The sequence below is a fragment of the Balaenoptera borealis genome, assembly GCF_965194805.1.
Source record: "Balaenoptera borealis genome assembly, chromosome: 2".
In the NCBI taxonomy this organism is placed as follows: domain Eukaryota; kingdom Metazoa; phylum Chordata; class Mammalia; order Artiodactyla; family Balaenopteridae; genus Balaenoptera; species Balaenoptera borealis.
In genome coordinates this window covers 13,090,307-13,110,344 of record NC_138867.1, presented here as the reverse complement: position 1 = coordinate 13,110,344, position 20,038 = coordinate 13,090,307, and the positions used below count along the sequence as shown (strand labels likewise).

Sequence of the window (20,038 nt, the reverse complement as noted above, 5' to 3'; positions counted from 1 at the left end):
AACGCAGGGGAAGTATCTGTAATTAAAACTGTAAAACCTCAGGAAACAGTATTCCCCAAACACACCTCAGCAAAATGAATAATCCAGTACAGATAAGACCACACGCATACGCACGTTTCCTAGGAAGTACATCTCAATATTTCATGGAAATGGATATACCGATGTAACTGCATTTTCTACTATAAACAGTAGGAACTCTATAAAGAAAACAATTCCAAACATACCTGATGACCCTCTTTCATGTATAAGTAATTCTTTCTCCTTTTCTATTTCATCCGCCGCACGATACATGTCCTCCTCGCTGAAATCATACCAAGTTAGACATTTCAAAAATGTGTTGCACTGACATGTTCCCTCTTATCACAACATGCAACTGCTGAAAACATTTATAAGACACGCAAAGTTTAACTTTTTCACATTACATGATGACAGTCTGATAAAATATGGGTCTTTTATCTTAGACTCACGTTTCTAGCATTCCAATTCAGTTTTTTACTTTAAATGAGGCACTTTACACCACTCCACTGGCTGCACGGCTCTGAGGCCATTTTAAATGTAACGTCTTTAATGCCTCACGTGTGTAAGCATCTTAGCACGCACCTTATCAGTGAAGCCATGCCATGCTGGAGATGGTGCTAATAAAAGTATACAGGAGTGCAGGCCAAGTGCCAACCTCAGTGTGTCACAAGCAAATTTTACAAGAGCTACTCTAAAAACAAGGATAGGAGATGTACAAGTCCCCAAAGCTACGAAACCTCCCTCAGGCCCCTCCTGATCCCCGAGGCCCACACGCAAGCAGCCACCCGCCTTCTGCCGAGCACAGCCCTGGCACCCCGCACGCTTTCACTGGGACTTAGCACAACGGCTCCCAAAAGAGTCTCTAGGCTCCTTCAGTGAGCTAACAAGAACCTACTAAGTCCTGGAAAGGGAGAAAACCCCACTGGGTGCCAGACAAGGATGAAAAACGGGACTTCTGAGTTTTAAGATGCCTCCTTTTCCCCTCAAGATACACCACCATGTGACAATCATGGGAAAGAGAAATGCCAACTCTATCTTTGCTGAAACCACAAGACATGTGAAAGCCCAAACCGTCCAAAAGTGGAAGAACGGGTAGGAAGGGACGGAGGACAGGGGAAGCCTCGAAGCCAGTGGAGGGGCATCTGCTGGAAGGGAAGACCAGTACACCCTGCAGGGCCCCAGTAAGGCTCAGGAACTGGAGGTGCCAAGTGCTTCAGAGGGTATAGGAGACACCCAGGGCTGAACACAAGGCACCTGGCTGGTGTACACATCAGGAGAGATCAGACCCCCAATTCCCAGTACTCCCTCCCCGTGACAGCACACCCCAACTCCTCACACAAGACAGGAGGCTGCATGCACACTGGACATTGGACACAGGAAGGAGGAGTTACTAAGGAACTAAGTGAGTGACTCGAGAGACGTACTCACATCCTGGATTCCCGCAGCTCCCCAGCTCCTCGTGCATTAGCCCAGCGGGAGGAAAGAGGACCAAGTGAGAGGGAGCAAGAGACAGAAGAAGGGCCGCTGAGAGAGACAGACTGAGCTGGGAACTAACATACCCTCCACCCCTCTGAAACCCTTCAATGGCTCCCATATAAGCCAGGAAGTCTAAATCTGGACCCATCCCACCACTCTAGCTTGTATTCTGTGATTGCCCTACACACACCCACACTTCTGTCCAAACACCTGACCGACCCTAGCCTGTGCTTTCATACCTGTGCTTGGCCCCATCCCTGCCCCGGCACGAAGGGCCTACCGCCTACCACCTCAGGGCACATGCCGTGCGGGCGGCCTCGCTGGGGGCGCCATGGCTGGAGTCACCCAGGGTTCAAGCACTCCTCACTAGCCATACGTATAACCGTGCAACTCAAGTGACCACACTTCTCACCACCTAAATGTATCCACCTGTAAAAAGGACAGTAAGAGCGCTCACCTCAAGAGACTGCTGTGAAAACAGACACATAAATACTTAGCACTCAAAAACGTTAGCTAGCCTTATGAATTTTCATGCTACATCCATTCGTGTAGAGTAGTGGTAAGATCATTTCTTATTCCTTTTTTCCTTTTCTTCTCTCCACGTAAAGGTGATGGGGCGTGTGTGCCTGTCTTTTTTAACGTTGTGAGGTTGAGGGGACATACTAGGGAAAAGGTACTTTCCATGTGCTCTAACCCCAGTGAGATTTCAAGTAACAGGTGTGATGTCACCCGTGGAGCCCATGCCAGGGTTAAAAGCAAACAGAAACCAGACTCGCAGGGACTATACATCAAACGCTTAAAATAAAAAGTGACTAAATCTGTTAAGGTCTTTTTTCAATAGTTTAATGTTATCTTTTCGCCTCCTTCCTAGCTTTATCAAATAGGAGAGAAATTCTGATCCTATAAAACAGGCATTTAAGTGAATCATTTTCACAGTAACATTATCAGAAGCATGTCTTTGAGGAAGCCACTTCCCTAATCTTGGCCTCAGTTTTCTCATCTTCAAAACAAGAAGACCAGACAAGACCTAAATGATCTACATGGTTCCTCTTCCAGTTCTTAGTTTTAACAGACTATGCATCTATTCGCACTTCAAGCGAATTCTGTGGCTACGGGCAGGCATATTCGCCTGCACTCTTGTCTCTTTCCTTTCTAATCTACAAAATAACCAAAGTGCAATGGCAACACCAGTGCCCAGAGAAGGTTCTCTAAACAAGCATCTCTCTGCACAGCCGCAAATACAAATTCCGCCAGACCAACAGGAAAGGGACGCAAAGAGGTCAACAGGAGAACTAAATGCAAAAGGAAGACAGAGCAGAAAGGGAGATTACTGGTAACAGAAATGCGGTGACTCAAGAGATACAAAAGAAGTAAAGCAGAAATTGAGGAATGGGAGGCCCGGAGTATATTCAAGTTACCTTAGCCACACTAGATTTCATTCAGATTCCCTGCACAAATGTTTGCCAACTTCCATGGCCACCAAGGACATGTGGCCAAGGACATTTGCTAACTTGCCAAGGCCACCAGGGAAACTATAATATGGCTTTTAAAAGCCACTGTATCTCCTTGGAGAGAAGATAAGTTAGAAGTTCAAGCAATAAAGCTCAATCAATATGATCAGAAAATAAGACATTTAACAGCCAAAATGAAACATTCATCCAATATAAGGACCATCAACTGGAAAGTGAGAGAGGTGTGTGAAAGCAAGAAAAATTAAAATAATTTGATTTAAAAAAATACTTCATTCAATAAACTTCTGCTTTAACTTTTTTAAGTATCAAAATATTAAAGCTGAAAATAACAACAAAAAGAAATTATATTTAAAGTTGGGAATCTGAAATAGCTAGAAGTTTAAATTTTTGTCATGGGAAGGGAAGACAGAGAAACAATGCAAGGAAAGGGGATATTATATGATAAGATAAAATCCTTGATGCTGACCAGTTTCAGAAATTGGGCAATCTTTTGTGTGTGTCAAGTTGGGGTGGGGATGAGGAGTGTCCACCATTTGGCACAAAGAGGCCACTGAAGTCCACAGGCTCACATGATCGCCACAGCAAAAAGTTTCCTTCTAGAAGACACGCCCATCACTAGAGAAGTAGTAAAGAAAAGTGAAAGTCTTAAATGTTACTTGATTACCTGGGGACCCTGGCATGTGAGTCATACTCAAGTACACAATTGAGTTAAATTTTAAAACCAAAATGCTAATAATTCCTACTTAGAAAATTATTAGTTTAGTACCATAATGTTACTTTAAAGTATTTTCAAGCTCCCATTTTCTCTCAGAGATGAATTATTTTACTCTCAATATTAAGGCAATATATACCATTGAGTAGGTTACATGACATTGTCTACTAAATTATAACCTTCCTCTTGCTCTTTTCAAAGACCTGGATAACAATAAATGTTTGAAAACTTAATTTTAAAATGCTTACTACATGTGGACAAAATTACACTACTCCCCAAAACAAAAGCTATAAGCTAAAAACACAGGGCTCAGTGAAGCAGAAGACATTTCTGTGAAGCCAATTTTTCAATTTCTGATACAAGTAAACACATGATACGAAAAAGTGAATTCTAACATAGATGCAAAGCTAACAAGACAGCACTTTAACCACTCCCCGTATGGATCATTTGCACCAAGCTTCCCTTAGTTATCTAAAAAAGCTAAACCGAGTATGACTCTGCTCAGCTCTCTGGACTTGAACGCGGCAGTTCATGCTTAACCTGGCCTGTCCTAGAAGACTAATGGCCCAGGCAGTGTTGCTGAAAGTGTCAACCACTGTGACACCACGCGCCATAACACACAGGCACAGGAAAAGCAAAGACCACTCAACCCAGCCTTTCTCCACCTCTTAGCGGTTGTAGAGATGAGAGAACAACACATCAAATGCAGGAAAGTACCGGCACCCAGGCTGAAATTCCACCTCCGATCTGCAAGTGGACTTTCCGTGACTGGCTCGGGCTACTCCACGTGACTCCCAGAGGTGTCTGGGGACAACCCAGACACCCTCAACAAGGAGGTTTCTCAGGCATCCCAGCTCTGAAGCAGGTTCTACACCCAGGAGGGGGAAGGGGCAGGAGGGAGTCGCTGTTACCCCATCAAAGACAGCCCCCCCGCTCCCTGGGGCTGCTAAGGTGGGTGGGAAAACACATTCGCACAATAGCACATTTAGCAACACCCGAGGACAATGGCTTCACAGTTTGTTGTTCACAGCCCTTCTGAGAATCCACAGCTCTCCTCAGAACCTAAGTCCAGAAAAACATACACACATAATTTTGCCTTCCACTCCAGAGGGGTACACAGACACACCATGCTCCCCCCTACACACAGCCAGCCTGTAGACCCCAGATTCAAACCCTGTCCCACCGTCAGGCAGACAGAGGAGGACCATGGAGTAGTCTCACTTCTCAATTCCCTAAGCATGTCTAGCCTGGCCACCAACCATGTCCCAGAACCATCCTGGTCCTCAAGGACTGTAGTATTAGCTTAGCCAAGAGGAAGAAGTGACACAGCGTAAGTTTCAACCGTATGGGTCAGGTGAGCAGGGGATGGAGTATAGGAGACCTGCTGATAGGAGGAGTGAGGAAATTTCCAGAAAAGTCAACTGAATCTGGTCTGACCTAATACTTCCTCAAAAGGGACCCTGAATCATCTTGTGAGCCATCCTTAGGGCTTGTCCAAGGGATGTCAGCCAACCACAGCTCTCAAGTGAACTAAGAAAAAAAGGAAAGAAAGGAAAGGAAGGAAAGAGATTTAGGAAGTAGCTTATCCATATGATTTTTACATCTTTCTTCCCCACTATTTCTCTCCCTTGCAAAACACAGTGAGCTTAGTCACAAGGAATTGGTGTCCTACAGTACAGCCTGTAGGAAATGAGCCATCCCTTCCCCTACCCTTCACTGCACCTCTCAGAGTCACAGCCCGAATGTACAACATAATGGCTACAAAAGTTGGGCTGTGATTTGTATTCGTAATTTCTATCCACTGAATGAATTAAAATGACTCTGCGGGGTATCTCAAAACATCTGCATTTTATGGTGTTTCATATTTCCAGATGCAAATATTTTACTCAATTCCTGTGCACGTCAAACCTAACTCTCTGGGTGGGAAGAAGGGATTTGGCTCCAATGACAGAACAGCACAAGATTCAAAAACTATTTTAGGACCTAGTTCAGGCATTACACTATTTATTTATATCTACACTCAACTATTAGGCTGCATATATCATCATGTAAGAACTGATGTGCACACATTATACTGCAAACTATATAATGGCAATGTTTATATGCTGCAGCACAGTTTCTCTAGCCCTTAAGAAAATATCAGAGTGCAATGAGAAGTAGCCCCACTGCCCATATAATAAACAGGAAAGCCCAGAACGTAAGATATGATGTTCAGAAGCTGATATTTGAAGTTATCTTCACCTCCTTTCCCTGGCTCCCCCTTGTTCTCTTATGAGAGTTAAAAGAGAATGAGCTCATCAGAGACAACAAAAATAGGAAGAAAAAGAAATTAAGCTAGTAAATAAACAGCAAATTGGAATATCTATTCCAGAAGGAAAAAAAAGTGAAGTTTGCATGATTATATGTCATGTTCCTCTACCTAGTTTTGCTGAGGAAGCCAGAAAGACATGGGGGGAGGTCCCCACCCAGGCATCAGGGAACCTGGCCCTGAAACCTACTCCCTGTGCCTCCCTGGCCAAGCTGCACCTATCAAATCTGCAACTCAGTTTCCTAATGGATAAAATGACAAACCTAGGCTGGGTTGTTTACATTCCCTTCAGCTCCACGCCCATAATTCTACTGACAGTAGAGAGAAGAGGCACCTGTGCCACAAAACCTTTTCGCCAGGGAAGAGTGTTCCTTTTGCACCATGACCCATTTCCCCAGGTGCTCAGACTCCAGGAACCACCTCCAGTAGAAAAGCTTGCCAAATAACTCTGTGTATTTGGGGGACCGTGGTTCGGACTTCAAAGTTTCTGCATCTCCCAGGAGGGCACGACACAGCTGAGGCTGAGAAGCAGCATCTGAGGGCCAGGGGCCGCTAGGTGGGAGCGCAGCTCAGACCACCGGGGCCTAAGTGAGGTAGCAGCAGTCGGCCTGGAAGCTGCAGGCTGGAACCAGCACGGGCTGGGAAGGGGAAGAGGCAAAGACCACCCCCATGCCCACCCCAACTTTACCCGCTGCAGCGTCTCAGGTAGGGCTCAAGCCCAGGGAGCAAAACTGCAGCCACATCTGCTCACATGGGCTCACATCTGCACACGCACGGGCGTGCACAGTGGTTTCAATTAAAAAATAAAATAAAAGGTTACTATTTAAAAATCAGGGGAATTCCCTGGAAGTCCAGTGGTTACGATCTCTGGCGGGGGAACTAAGATCCTGCAAGCCGTGTGGCACGGACAAAAAATTTTAAAAAATAAAAGTGAAACACCTGGATGTAATTTGAAAATAAAATACAAATCAGGACATTTCAAACAAAAGTCAGAATATCTGGAATCTTCTATAGGCTGCAACCTAGTGGACCCTGTCCCCATAGGACTCAGCTCTCCAGGAACCCATGGAACACCTGCCTAGCTCCTGGGGGCAGGAGTTTGAGACCTCCTGCTCTAAATCTTAACCCATTAAGTGTGGATAACACTATCCCAAGGGGCTTGGGTGCTCAATGAGAAGGTCAAAGCCCACGATAAAGAGCCATGCAAGCGAGAATTATTATAATACATTATCTGCAATAACAGCTCCCCCAGGACCCCTTTTTAGGAAATGGGGGGGGGGGGGGAAAGCACACTTTCCGGCCAATTAAGATCTCTGTCAAACTGGTTACCTGAGTACTTTCGTCAATTTTGGAATTCCAAAGGCATTTATATGTGACTAAAACTTGAAAGTGCAGAAAAGTTTCAGCCTTCAAGTTTATATTCTGCTTCCACCCCTGCCCCCAAATCCTTGCAGAAACTATAAACTCTTCCGATGTACGCAGCCGCCTTTACAGTTCAATAAGGAATTGATCTAAGCAGCACTGCCTTTCGCATTTGAAAATCAAGGCGGTTGGGGACATCGAGTTAAGCAGCTAACAGGCAAAAGAATTGGGGCAGACTCCGTCCAAAGTCTGTCCAACAGGTGGGACGCTCATCAAGCGCAGACTTGCCTTCCAAGAACAAACAGGTCGCGTGGCTCAGCTTTCCTGGGGTTGTGACAGCGACAACCTTAGTCCCTTCCCGCGACAGGTTGGGGGGAAGCGCTAATGGAGTGAGTTATAAGATAATATGCTTCTGGAGTCTGTTTCCCAAGTTGCTGGAGATTTCTTTAGCTTTAGAGCTATGGAAATGTCAAAAAAGCGGGGGAGGGTACTGGATAACCAGAATTTTAAAACACGCCTTCCGGAAAAACTTTTGTCATCGGACACATTGGATACAAAAGTGCCTTCACCGACGACCTTACTTAAAAGCAAGGGGGCGAAGGGCCCTCCGCCGGCTCCTGCTCCGCCCACCCCACCCCACTCCACGCCCGCCCGTGGGTGCCGAGCCTGGGGCCCCACGCCGCCCCGCCGTCCCCGCCCCGCGACCCGCACTCACTGCTCGGCCGGGCACCGCACCGCGGCTAGCGGCTGCCCCCCGGCCACCGCTTTCTCGCCCTCCAGCGCCGCGGCCCCCGCCTCCCGCGCCGGCTTCTCGGCACAGCTCTCCCCCGGCCACGCTCCGGGCTGAAGCATCGTCCCCCGACTCATGGGGCCTCCGCCGGCGGCGGGGCCGCAGGGGTTCGGCCGCCTCCCAGCAATCTGGAGCCCCTCCCGTCGGGGCACCCGGCAGTGGCCGCCACTGCAGCGCTGCTGCCTGCCGGCTACCGACGGCGCACAGGACGCTTCCGCGCGCGTCACCACTGCCCGCCCCGCGGCCTCTGACCCGCGACGAGTGGGCGCGGCCCGCGACGGCCGGGAGTCCTGCGACGCGGAGCCTGCGCATGCGCCTGCGCGGGCCGAGCAGCCCGAGAGGACCGCCCACGCGAAGCGCTATGGCGCGTGCTCCACCCCCGCGCGCCGCCGGCCCGCCCCAGAGTTCCCCGCGCGCGGTCATTGACCTCAGGCTCGCGGTAGCTGTTCGTCCTCGCGTACCCGGGCGTGAGAGAGAGAAAGCGCTGGACAAGTGGCGGGACTCGGCCTCGGTGAGGAGGAGGAGGGCCGGCCTGGGGCGTGAAGGGCACTAACATGTTTGGGCGCCTTACAGTGTCGCTCTGGGCTTCGGAGCCTCGCCCTCCGCCGGAGGAGTTTCCTCGGCTGTAGAGCGAGGGATGTGGTCCGAGTGGGTGATGTGCGGCTTCCCCGGCCTCCCAGGGGCGATGCCGTCACCACCCGCCCCGAGCCTGGAGCCCGGCGGGCTCTGGCCTTCGGCGTGGTGCCGCGCTTGTCGCTCCAGAGCTGAGTTAACAGCCATCCCCTCTGTGAGAAGGGGGACACGGTCCTACCCAACCGGTGGGCCAGCGCAGCCGCGTGTGTGTGTGTTGTTGGACTACATTCTTTCAAATAGGAAATTTGGGGGGCTTCCCTGGTGGCGCAGTGGTTAGGAATCTGTCTGCCAATGCGGGGGACATGGGTTAGAGCCCTGGTCTGGGAAGATCCCACATGCTGCTGAGGAACTAAGCCCGTGCTCCACAACTACTGAGCCGCCTGCCACAACTGCTGAGCCTGCACTCTAGAGCCCACGAGCCACAACTACTGAGCCTGCGCTCTAGAGCCCGCGAGCCACAACTACTGAGCCTGTGCTCAAGAGCCTGCAAGCCACAACTACTGAGCCCACATGCCACAACTACTGAACCTGCACTCTAGAGCCTGCAGGCCACAACTACTGAGCCCACGTGCCACAACTGCTGAGCCTGCACTCTAGAGCCCGCGAGCCACAACTATGAGCCCGCATGCCACAACTACTGAGGCTGCGCTCTAGAGCCCGCAAGCCACAACTACTGAGCCCGCTTGCCACAACTGCTGAGGCTGTGCCCTAGAGCCTGCGAGCCACAACTATTGAGCCCTCGTGCCATAACTACCGAAGTCCGGAGCCCATGCTCTGCAACAACAGAGGCTGCTGCAGTGAGAAGTCCATGCACCACAACAAAGAGTGGCCCCCGCTCACCGCAACTAGGGAAAGTCTGCAGCAACGAAGACCCAACGCAGCAAAAATAAATAAATTAATTAATTAAATAAATCTATTAAAAAAAAACCAAATAGGAAATTTGATTGAGAAGGAGCAAGAGCAAAGGGAAAATATTAACAGACTTCAAAGATGAGAAGACAAATATGTTTCCTGTCCAGGGAGGGAATAGCAGAGTAGCTGCTAAAGATGAGCAGCAGTCATGGGTGCAGGGGGCAAAGAGCACAGGGCCAAAGTATGGAGGAAGGGAATGGCTTGGGCAGTTCGGAAACCTACAAGGGGTCCTGGGGTAAAATGGGTTCATAATGGGGTTTTATTGAAAGATGAACCTGGAAGAAGGGTACTGGAGACCAGATCTTGAAAAGCCTCCTTCAGCTAACGGGGAACCTTGTGTTTGATCCTCCTTGAAAGATCGGAAGGAGATTATTTTAAAAGGTCATTTTGTCTGCAGTTAGAGAAAAGGTTGGAAAAGGGACAGGGAAACCAATATAGGGAGACTATGTAGTAATGGGCATCAAAGGGAGAAACTGGCTGGAAAGAATACTTGCATTTTATGGCAAAGAACTGTGGCGGGTTTTCCACTTTAATTTTATTTGAAAAAGTAAAATACACATGCTAAAAAAATTCAGAGCATACAAAAGAATATGCAGTCAAATTTTGTATGGATGTTAAGGGTGTGGGATTATATTGGGATGACTAGTGTCCCCTAAAATTCATTCTTCAACTGGAAATGCAATGTGACCTTATTTGGAAATAATCTTTGAAGATGTAATCAGGTAAAATGAGGTCCTGCTGGATTAGAGTGGGTCCTAAATCCAATGTCTGGTATCCTTATTTAAGAAGAGAGGATGCAGACATATATAAACACAGAAGGAATTAGGATATGTGAAGATGGAGGCAGAGATTGGGGTGATGTAGCTAGAAGCCAAGAAATGCCAGGAGCTGCTGGTAGCTAGGAAAAGACAAAGGTTATTCCAAAGAGCCTTCAGGAGAAGCATGGCCCTGCTGACAACTTGAGTTCAGATATCTCCTCTCAAGAACTGTGAGAATAAATTGCTGTTGTTTTAAGCCTCTCGGTTTGTAGTACGTTGCAGTAACCACCCTAGGAAACTAATACAGGGATAAAGATGAAGGCTTGTAAAATACTATCAGGCTGAATTTATTGATAAGAGCCTACAAAGCAGATACATTTTACCTCAAAGGGTTAGAAAAAGATTAAGTTTGTTTGATTGTTTGCTGAGTATGTCTCTTCCAATTGTACCTGTGGAACTAAGAAAATAACCACAAGATGGCTTTCAGAGCCCAATGGACTCACTGTGAGAAGAAACTGGCAAAAACACCATTGATCACTGACTTCCTTCCACCCAAAAGTGTCTACACTAAATGAAGTTGAAGTGCCAGAACTGCCTAGGATACTGTAGAGGAAGATCTCCAAAGTCTTGGGAAGATGGGAATCTTAGAGTTGATTTATCATGTAAGACTTTCTCACCCACCTCAGGAGGGTCCAGAGGACATTACCCTTCAACATGACTATGAGAAGTAATTTGTGAAGTGAGTCCCAGCACCTTGAAGAGATCTGCAATTGCTCCTCTCTGTATTCAGATGTATCTTACAATGGAATCTGTTATCATCAAACAGATTCTTAAATGCAGTGGTGATGATGGGATCTCAGGGTGGCAGGTAGGGACCAGTGTGGTTGCTGTAATGGACAGCTGAGCCAAAGCAGTAATCAGAATTATCTGACTCGCAAAGACCTATGGTATTGGCTAGTTGATCATGGTGTCCCTAGAAAAGAAATAGATGGATAATTACTAAATTCTTACTTGGTCTTTATAAGCAGAAGAGTTCTGGGAACTCCCTGGTGGTACTCAGTGCTCTCACTGCCAAGGGCCCTGGTTTAATCCCTAGTCAGGGAACTAAAATCCCACAAGCTGCACAGCGCAGCCAAAAAATATATAAGCAGAAGAGTTCCAGGTCTATGAACAGAAACCCTAACTTGTGTCACCAAAACAGAAAGTCACAGCCCCTCAATCAGTTCCCAGGCTTGAGCCAATTTACATACCCAGAACTCTGAATGAAGGGGAGGCCAGGTCTTCTTGAGGAAGGACCCTACTTCAGTGCCAAAAATGTATAGTGTTAATTTTTTCCCCAGCCTACCCCACAGGGTCCTATAGCCATCAACAAGAGTGACTGTGCATTGGGGGAAAGGAAATAACCAGACTTTTGGGGCTTAGTAGACAGTGGGTTTGACCTAATTCATGGAAACCCAAAATATCACTGTATCTACCTATCAGAGTAGGGGCTTGTGAAGGTCAAATTATCAGTGGAATTTTAGCTCAGGTTCATCTTATATTAGGCCCAGTGGGTCTCTGAACACATCCTGTGGTTATTTCCCCAGTTCCAGAATGCATAAAAAATGGACATGCTCAGCAGCTGGCAGGATCCCCACAATGGTCCCCTGACCTGTAGAGTGAAGGCTGTTACTGTAGGAAAGGACAAATAGAAGCCACTAGAACTGTTGCTACCTATAAAAATGTAAACCAAAACAATACCACATTTTTGGAGGGATTGCAAAGATTAGTACCACTATCAAGAACTTGAAAGTTGCAAAGGTTGTGATATGCATCACATCCCTTTTCAACTCACCTATTTGGCATGTGCAGAAGACAGATGGATCTTGGAGCATGATTGGATTTTTGTAAATCCGGTTATGTGATGATCCCTGTTGCACTGCTAAACCAGATGTGGTTTCATTGCTTGAGCAAATCAACACATTTCCAAGTACCTGGTGTGCAGCTATTGATCTGGCAAATGCTTTTTCCTTTATATGTGTTGAAAAAGACCACCGGAAGGAGTCAACTGACAAGGTCAGCAGCACACCTTCACTGTCCCACCACAGGCTATATCAACCCTCCAGCCCTATGTCATGATTTAGTCTGCAGAGACTAAATCCCCTTCCCCTTCCACAGAACATCACACTGGTCTATTACGTTGATGATGATATGCTGATTAGTCCTGGTAGACAGGAAGTACCAATTACTGTACACATATTGGTAAGATATTTGCATGTCAGAGGATGGGAAGTAAATCCCCCCCAATTCAGAGGCCTTCTACCTCAGTGAAATTTCTAGGGGTCCCTTGGAGTTGAGTATATCAAGATATCACTTCTAAGTGAAGGATAAGTTGTTACATCTGGCCCCTCCTACTGTTAAAAAAAAAGAGGCATAACACCAAGTGAGCGAAGAGAAGTCTCTGCAACGGTCCAGGCTGCTGTGCAAGTTACTTTTCCACTTGGGTCATATGATTCAGTTGACCCAGTGATGCTTGAAGTGGCAGATAGAGATATTTGGAGTCTTTGGCAAGTACATATAAGTGAATCACAATGCAAACCTTTAGGATTTTGTAGCAAAGCCCTGCCATCCTGTGAAGATAACTACTCTCCTTGTGAGAAACAAGTTTTGGCTTGCTGATGGACCTTAGCAGAAATGAATACTTACCCATGGGCCAGGTTACAATGCGACCTGAGCTCAGTGATCAATCATACTGATGGTATGTAACCTTGATATGATCGGATGCAAAGGGCACCACACCTCTGTGATCTTCCAAACACCCATAACCCCAGTCTAATGAGAGGAACACCAGACAAATTACAAACTCCATTAGAGGGGCATCCTAAAAATTACTTCACCAGTTCTCTTCAAAATTGTCAAGGCCACCAAAAACAAGAAAAGTCTGAGAAACTATCACTCAAGAGGAGCCTAAGGAGACATGACAACTAAATGTAATGTGGTATTCTGGATGGGGTCCTGGAACAGAAAAAGACATTAGGTTAAACAAAAGAAGTATGAATAAACTATGGACTTTAGTTAACAATAATGGATCAAAATTGGCTCATTAAGTAATAAATATACCATACTAATGTAAGATGTTAGTAATAGGAGAAATTGGGTACAGGGTATATAGGAGCTCTGTACTATCATATCCATTTTTCTATAAATCTAAAACTATTCCCCCCCAAAGTCTATTATATTAGAAAGAAATCAAACTCAAATCACCATGTCACAAAATGATAAACCAAGACTTTCCAAAATAAGGAAGAATGTCAAATCATGTTCTTATTTTGTACTTCAATAGAAAGATTTAAATTTAAAATTTAATTATTTCATCTTTAATCCTTTAAAATTGCTATTGTGTATGTGTTTTAGTATACATAGTACATAAACACAGAGGTATGTGTGTGTATTTTTAATGTATATGTGCATATTGGGAATGTCCAAAAATTTTTTAACCAGCATTACAGAACTAAATTATTAGAGAACAAGTTTGTAAACTAAATAAGTCACAAACTAAATCAGAGTTTCTAAGAGGGAGTTGTGAAACGTAAGCCCATGAACTGTGATATAATTACAATTAGCCTATTGTTATGTCAAGATGAATAAAAAATAGCAGAAAAATCTATAAGCCTAAGTAAAAGCCTATATAATAACATTGCTAGAGACAATTCCAGTTAGTTTCCAGCTTCTTCTTAGAATCAAACATTCCTAAATTAGATAACTAAAAGTAAAATTGTGATATAATAATGTGTAAGTCCTTAGACTTGGTAACATATTTTGAACCATCTCAAACTGATATTACTTCTTCAATGGTCTTGCCTAGAATAGTTAATGCATGAAAGATTCTGAGCTCCTTTTCTTTGAATACTTCAGCCCTTATTTACAGTAACTGTTCATGAAGAATACTACTGAGCCATTACAGTTTTTATTTGTTGGAATGATTGATTTTTTAAATTCTCTATAAGGAACTTAGTACAAGTTGGATGCATATCTCCCTCTTCAATACCAAAAACTCGTATTTTACAGCAAAGTTAAAACACCCTATATTTTTACTCTATGGAATTTCCCAATGTCACAGCTATAAAAAATAGACTACAAGTGTATTCCGTACATCAGTTTCTAAAGTAGTCACAGGTACTTTTTAGTTTATTCTAGTTTCACAGGTTCATGTACTATACTCATGCTTGGCAGGAAGTATCACTAGTTTCACTTAAAAATTAACTACTCTAGGAACACCTGTGTATTTATTTGAAAGACACCCCCCCCCCTTTTCAGCATGTCTCTTGATTGTAGAATGCTCATTATTTTTAAATAGGACTTTGGGGGTGGGAGCTACTATGTCTTTGCAGTTCTGAGACTAGAAGAAATAACTTTACAGGGAAAAAATAAGAAATAGTTCATTAAAAAATATCTTGCACTAGTAATAGTTTACCTAAAAACCCCCAAAATTGTCCACAAGAGTTTTTCTTGGGAGAAGTGTGTCATAATGAAATTTTATCATGAAATTCAAACCATTTCATACATAAGGAGATGACAGAGGATGATGTTATAAAAAGACTTGGAATTCTGGAAAATATTAAATGAGTCTTTTGCCTCCAGCTAAACAGAATTTCATCCTAAACAAATAATTCAGGCAGCTGATTATCTTAAATTATTTGAAGAGCTTCTAAAATGGAATTCCATACCCTTAGTGCCTTAATATCTGCTATGGACTGAATCATGGCCCCTCCAAATTCATATGTTGAAACCCTAACCCCCAATGTAACTATATTTGGTGATATGAGTTGAATATTTGTGTCCTCCCAAAATTCATGTGTTGAAACCCTATACTCAAATGGGGTGGTATTAGGAGGTGGGGCCATTGGGAGGTAATTAGGATCAAATGAGTCAGGAGGGTGGAGTCCTCATGAATGAGATTAGTACCTTATAAGAGTCACAAGAGTATCTGGTCTTGCATTTAGGTCTTTAATCCATTTTGAGTTATTTTTGTGTATGGTGTTAGAGAATGTTCTGATTTCATTCTTTTACATGTAGCTGTCCAATTTTCCCAGCACCACTTATTGAAGAGACTGTCTTTCCTCCATTGTATATTCTTGCCTCTGTTGTCATAGATTAATTGACCATAAGTGCATGGGTGTATTTCTGGGCTTTCTATCCTATTCCATTGATCTATGTGTCTGTTTTTTTGTACCATACTGTTTTGATTACTGTAGCTTTAGAGTATAGTCTGAAGTCAGGGCACGTGATTCCTCTAGCTCTGTTCTTCTTTCTCAAGATGGTTTTGGCTATTTAGTTTCTTTTCTGTTTCCACACACAGTTAAAATTTTTTTGTTCCAGTTATGTGAAAAACGCCATTGGTAAATTGATAGGGTTTGCATTGAACCTTTAGATTACTTTGGGTAGTATGGTCATTTCAACAATATTGATTCTTCCAATCCAAGAACACAGTATATCTTTCCATCTGTTTGTGTCATCTTCATCGTATAGTTTTTGGAGTACAGGAACTGCTAGAGGAAAATATAAGCATAACACTCTTTGACATAAATCGCAGCAGTATTTTTTTGGGTCTGTCTCCTAGAGTAATGGAAACAAAACCAAAAATAAACAAATGGGACCTAATTAAACTTAAAAGCTTTTTCACAGCAAAGGAAATCATAAACAAAATGAAAAGACAACCTACAGACTGGGAGAAAATATTTGGAAATGATGCAACCAACAAGCGATTGAGCTCCAAAATATACAAACAGCTCATACAGCTCAATATCAAAAAACAAACAACCCAATCAAAAAATGGGCAGAAGGGACTTCCCTAGTGATGCAGTGGTTAAGAATCTGCCTGCCAGTGCAGGGGACATGGGTTCAAGCCCTGGTCCAGGAAGATCCCACATGCCGCGGAGCAACTAAGACCATGTACCACAACTACTGAACCTGTACTCTAGAGCCTGTGAGCCACAACTACTGAACCCGAGTGCCACAAATACTGAAGCCTGCACACCTAGAGCCGTGCTCTGCAACAAGAGAAGCCACCACAATGAGGAGCACATGCACTGCAATGAAGAGTAGCCCCCACTCGCCTCAACTAGAGAAAGCCCACACACGGCAACGAAGACCCAACACAGCCAAAACTAAATAAATAAAAATAAATAAATCTATTTTAAAAAATGGGCAGAAGACCTAAACAGACATTTATCCAAAGAAGACATACAGATGGCCAGCAGGCACATGAAAAGATGCTCAACATCGCTAATAATTAGAGGAATGCAAATCAAAACTGCAGTGAGGTATTACCTCACACCAGTCAGAATGGCCATCATCAAAAAGTCTACAAATAATAAATGCTGGAGAGGGTGTGGACAAAAGGGAACACTTGTGCACTGTTGGTAGGAATAAATTGCTGCAGCCACTGTGGAGAACAGTATGGAAGTTCCTTAAAAACTAAAAATAGAGTTACCATGTGATCCAGCAATCCCACTCCTGGGCATATATCTGGAAAAGATGAAAACTCTAAATCAAAAAAATGCATTCACCCCAATGTTCATAGCAGCACTATTTACAATAGCCAAGACATGGAAGCAACCTAAATGTCCAATGACAGATGAATGGATGAAGAAGAGGTAGTATATTTATACAATGGAATACTACTCAGCCATAAAAAAGAATGAAATAATATGGTTTGTAGCAACACGGACCTAGAGATTATCATACTAGGTGAAGTAAGTCAGAGAGAGAAAGACAAATATCCTATGATATCATTTATATATGGAATCTAAAAAATGATACAACTGAACTTATTTACAAAACAGAAATGGATTCACAGACACAGAGAACAGACTTACACTTACCAAAGGGGAAAGGAGAGGGGATGGATAAATTAGGAATTTGGGATTAAAAGATACACACTACTATATATAGAATACATAAACAACAAGGACTACTGTATAGCACAGGGAACTATATTCAATATCTTGTAGTAACCTATAATGGAAAATAATCTGAAAAAGAATATATATATATATACACATATATATATATATAACTGAATCACTGCTGTACACCTGAAACATTGTAAGTTGATTATATTTCAGTAAAAAATTATAAATACCAAAAATAAATTACATTTATTAATTTTTTTAAAAAGAGTCACAAGAAAGTTTGCTCTTCCTCTCTGCTCTCTGCCAGGTGCAGATATAAGGAGAAGTCAGCAGTCTACAAATCAGAAAACTTTCCTTACCAGAACTCAACCGTACTGGCACCCTGCTCTTGAACTTCCAGTCTCCAGAACTGTAAGAAATAAATTTCTGTTGTTTAAGCCATCCAGTGTATGGTAGTTTGTTACAGCAGCTTGAATTCACTAAGACATTTAGAGATAGGACCTGTGAGGAGGTGATGAAGGTTAAATGAGGTCGTAAAGGTGGGGCCCTAATCTGACAGGGTTGGTGTCCTTATAAGAAAAGGAAGAGACACCAGACTTCTCTCTCTACCATGGAGGACACAGAAGGCAGCCATCTGAGAGCCAGGAAGAAAGCTCTCAGCAGAAACCAAATCAGCTAGCACCTTGATCTTGTACTTCCCAATCTCCGGAACTGTGAGAAAATAAATTTCTGTTGTTTAAGCCACCCAGTCTATGGTATTTTGTCATGGCAGCCCAAGCCAACTAAGACATATCATAGAGTACTTCTTTATACTTACCTTTTAGGACAAGCATCTGGGTTCCTTTGGAAAGGAAGCCCAACATTCATACTGTACACTGGAATTTAGAAAGAGCTAGAGGGACAAATTGTAGAAGTTTCCTAAGAAAATAGAGGTAAGGAAGAGATTCTTAGTCATTTCTGTGCCCTAACATAGGAAATCTTCACCTCCTAGAGTAATCTGATGTTAGGTTGATGATTTTCATATAACCTCATCTTGTCTCCATCAAAGTCAGAGGAGAAAACATCACCCTACTATTACCAAAAACTCTCTACTTGCAATAAGGTAGGTTGTCAACCATACTTGGTATGACTTAAAAAAGTCATACCAGGATATTGCTGACAAAGTAACAAGGGCTTTCTAGATCTTTTGCTAATCATTGTCTCATGAATTTTTTCTTTTTACTTGCTCCAGAATTTTAGAGGATAGTTGACTAGGTCTTCTCCAGAAGATAAGGCGGCATAATTTCATTATCATTGCATTATTTTCCAAAGACCCTGGCAGCTAGAATTCACCTTAAAATAATGATCTTCAAAGTGGGGTACCTCTATCTCTTGAGGTACACCAGGGCCACTTCATACAGCTGTGCAGCATAGGCCCTGGGGTGAAAGATACCTTTCACAGCTGTACGAGGGCATGGATAGGACTATTTTCCTTTCTGACCACTTCGCTTATGTTCACCATATTCTTACTTTACAAAAACAAAAGACTGCTCTCTTATCCATCCCAAATCTTACTACAGTGTGTCTCTCAAGGGCTGTGTTGTCCAATACAATAGTCACTAGTCACATGTGGATATTGAGCACCTGAAGTGTAGCTGGTATGAATTAAGATTTGCTGCTTGTATAAAATACTACAAGGAATAGTACCAAAAAAAAAAAAAATGTAAAACTACCTCATTTTTAACTTTTTATATTGACTGAATGTTGAAATGATTATATTTTGGAAATATTGCATTACATATAACATTAATTTCACCTGCTTCTTTTTGCTTTTCAAACAAATTTTAAATTACATATATGGCTCACATTGTATTTCTAATGGATGGCACTTCTGCTTTCAGAGAAGCCTCCAAAATAAGGCATCAAAAATTTGCATTCAGGCTTTATGTCTTTCCTTTTCTTCTCTTTAAGAGTGGGTATTTTGGTATTCAGTGGAGCAGTTTGGCCAATATGTTCATTCAGATATAATGTAGAGTGTGGTTATAAGAGTGATGATAATTTTACTCAAAGAAAGCATTGCTCCTGAGGGAGAGTGTTGAGAGAACCAAGCAGAGTATAGGTAAGAAACATTGGTAGCATCTTAGGTCATCCAGGTGACATGCAAGGCTCTCTGCCTTACTTAGCACTCTTCCTTAGAATTAGTGTTTATAAGTGAGATGATTGTCCTATAGTAGTCCCAGATTGACTGTAAAGACTGGATAATCAATCCTTTTGTAATTCAGGGGGTTTCTAATTCTTTGCTTTCAACAAATTTGATGGAGAACCTAAAGTTGATGATTTAAAATAACATTTAATGAGAGATTACTGTGAGATACTTTTGGCATGCAATTCAGAAGTTGAAATAATTGAATGACTTTACTATAATAAAACTATTTTCATCTATTTATGAGAACAGTGTCTCTGAGTGCTTATATCTGTAAAACCCCAAAATAGGAATTGAATCTAGATTAAATTGTATCTCTTTCTAACAATAAATAACATTCATCAATAGATTTTGAGAGATGTATCCAATAAAATTTTACTAATTATGTGTAATTATTATCAAAATTTATAATATATTGTTTCAAATTTTAACTACTGATAATTATGATAATAAAACTTTCAGGTAATTTTAATTTTTAATTTTAATTTTAAAAGACTTTCAAACATAAAAATACACTGCATT

The 20,038-nt window shown here is 43.1% G+C and overlaps 2 protein-coding genes across 9 annotated transcripts in view; one reads left to right on the top strand and one right to left on the bottom strand.

Moving 5' to 3' along the window:
- Positions 1-8,350, bottom strand: part of OTULIN (OTU deubiquitinase with linear linkage specificity) — a 71,170-nt gene extending 62,820 nt beyond the window's left edge. For 5 of the 8 annotated variants that reach the window (XM_082380369.1, XM_082380370.1, XM_082380364.1 and 2 more), the window contains exons 1-2: positions 8,064-8,350; positions 225-301 (exon numbers count right to left, since the gene is read on the bottom strand). In XM_082380369.1, the coding sequence (XP_082236495.1) occupies positions 225-301; positions 8,064-8,215 (229 nt within the window). In that variant the 5' untranslated portion in view covers positions 8,216-8,350. Of the gene's footprint in view, positions 1-224; positions 302-1,446; positions 1,905-3,432; positions 3,566-8,063 lie in introns of those variants that run through there. The other 3 variants (XM_082380367.1, XM_082380368.1, XM_082380371.1) reach the window with 3 other exon arrangements.
- LOC309623430 (uncharacterized protein) overlaps positions 8,221-20,038 on the top strand; it is a 45,829-nt gene continuing 34,011 nt past the window's right edge. The window contains exon 1 of the mRNA XM_082380372.1: positions 8,221-8,649. Coding sequence (XP_082236498.1) covers positions 8,449-8,649 — 201 coding nt within the window. The 5' untranslated portion in view covers positions 8,221-8,448. The remainder of the gene's footprint in view (positions 8,650-20,038) is intronic.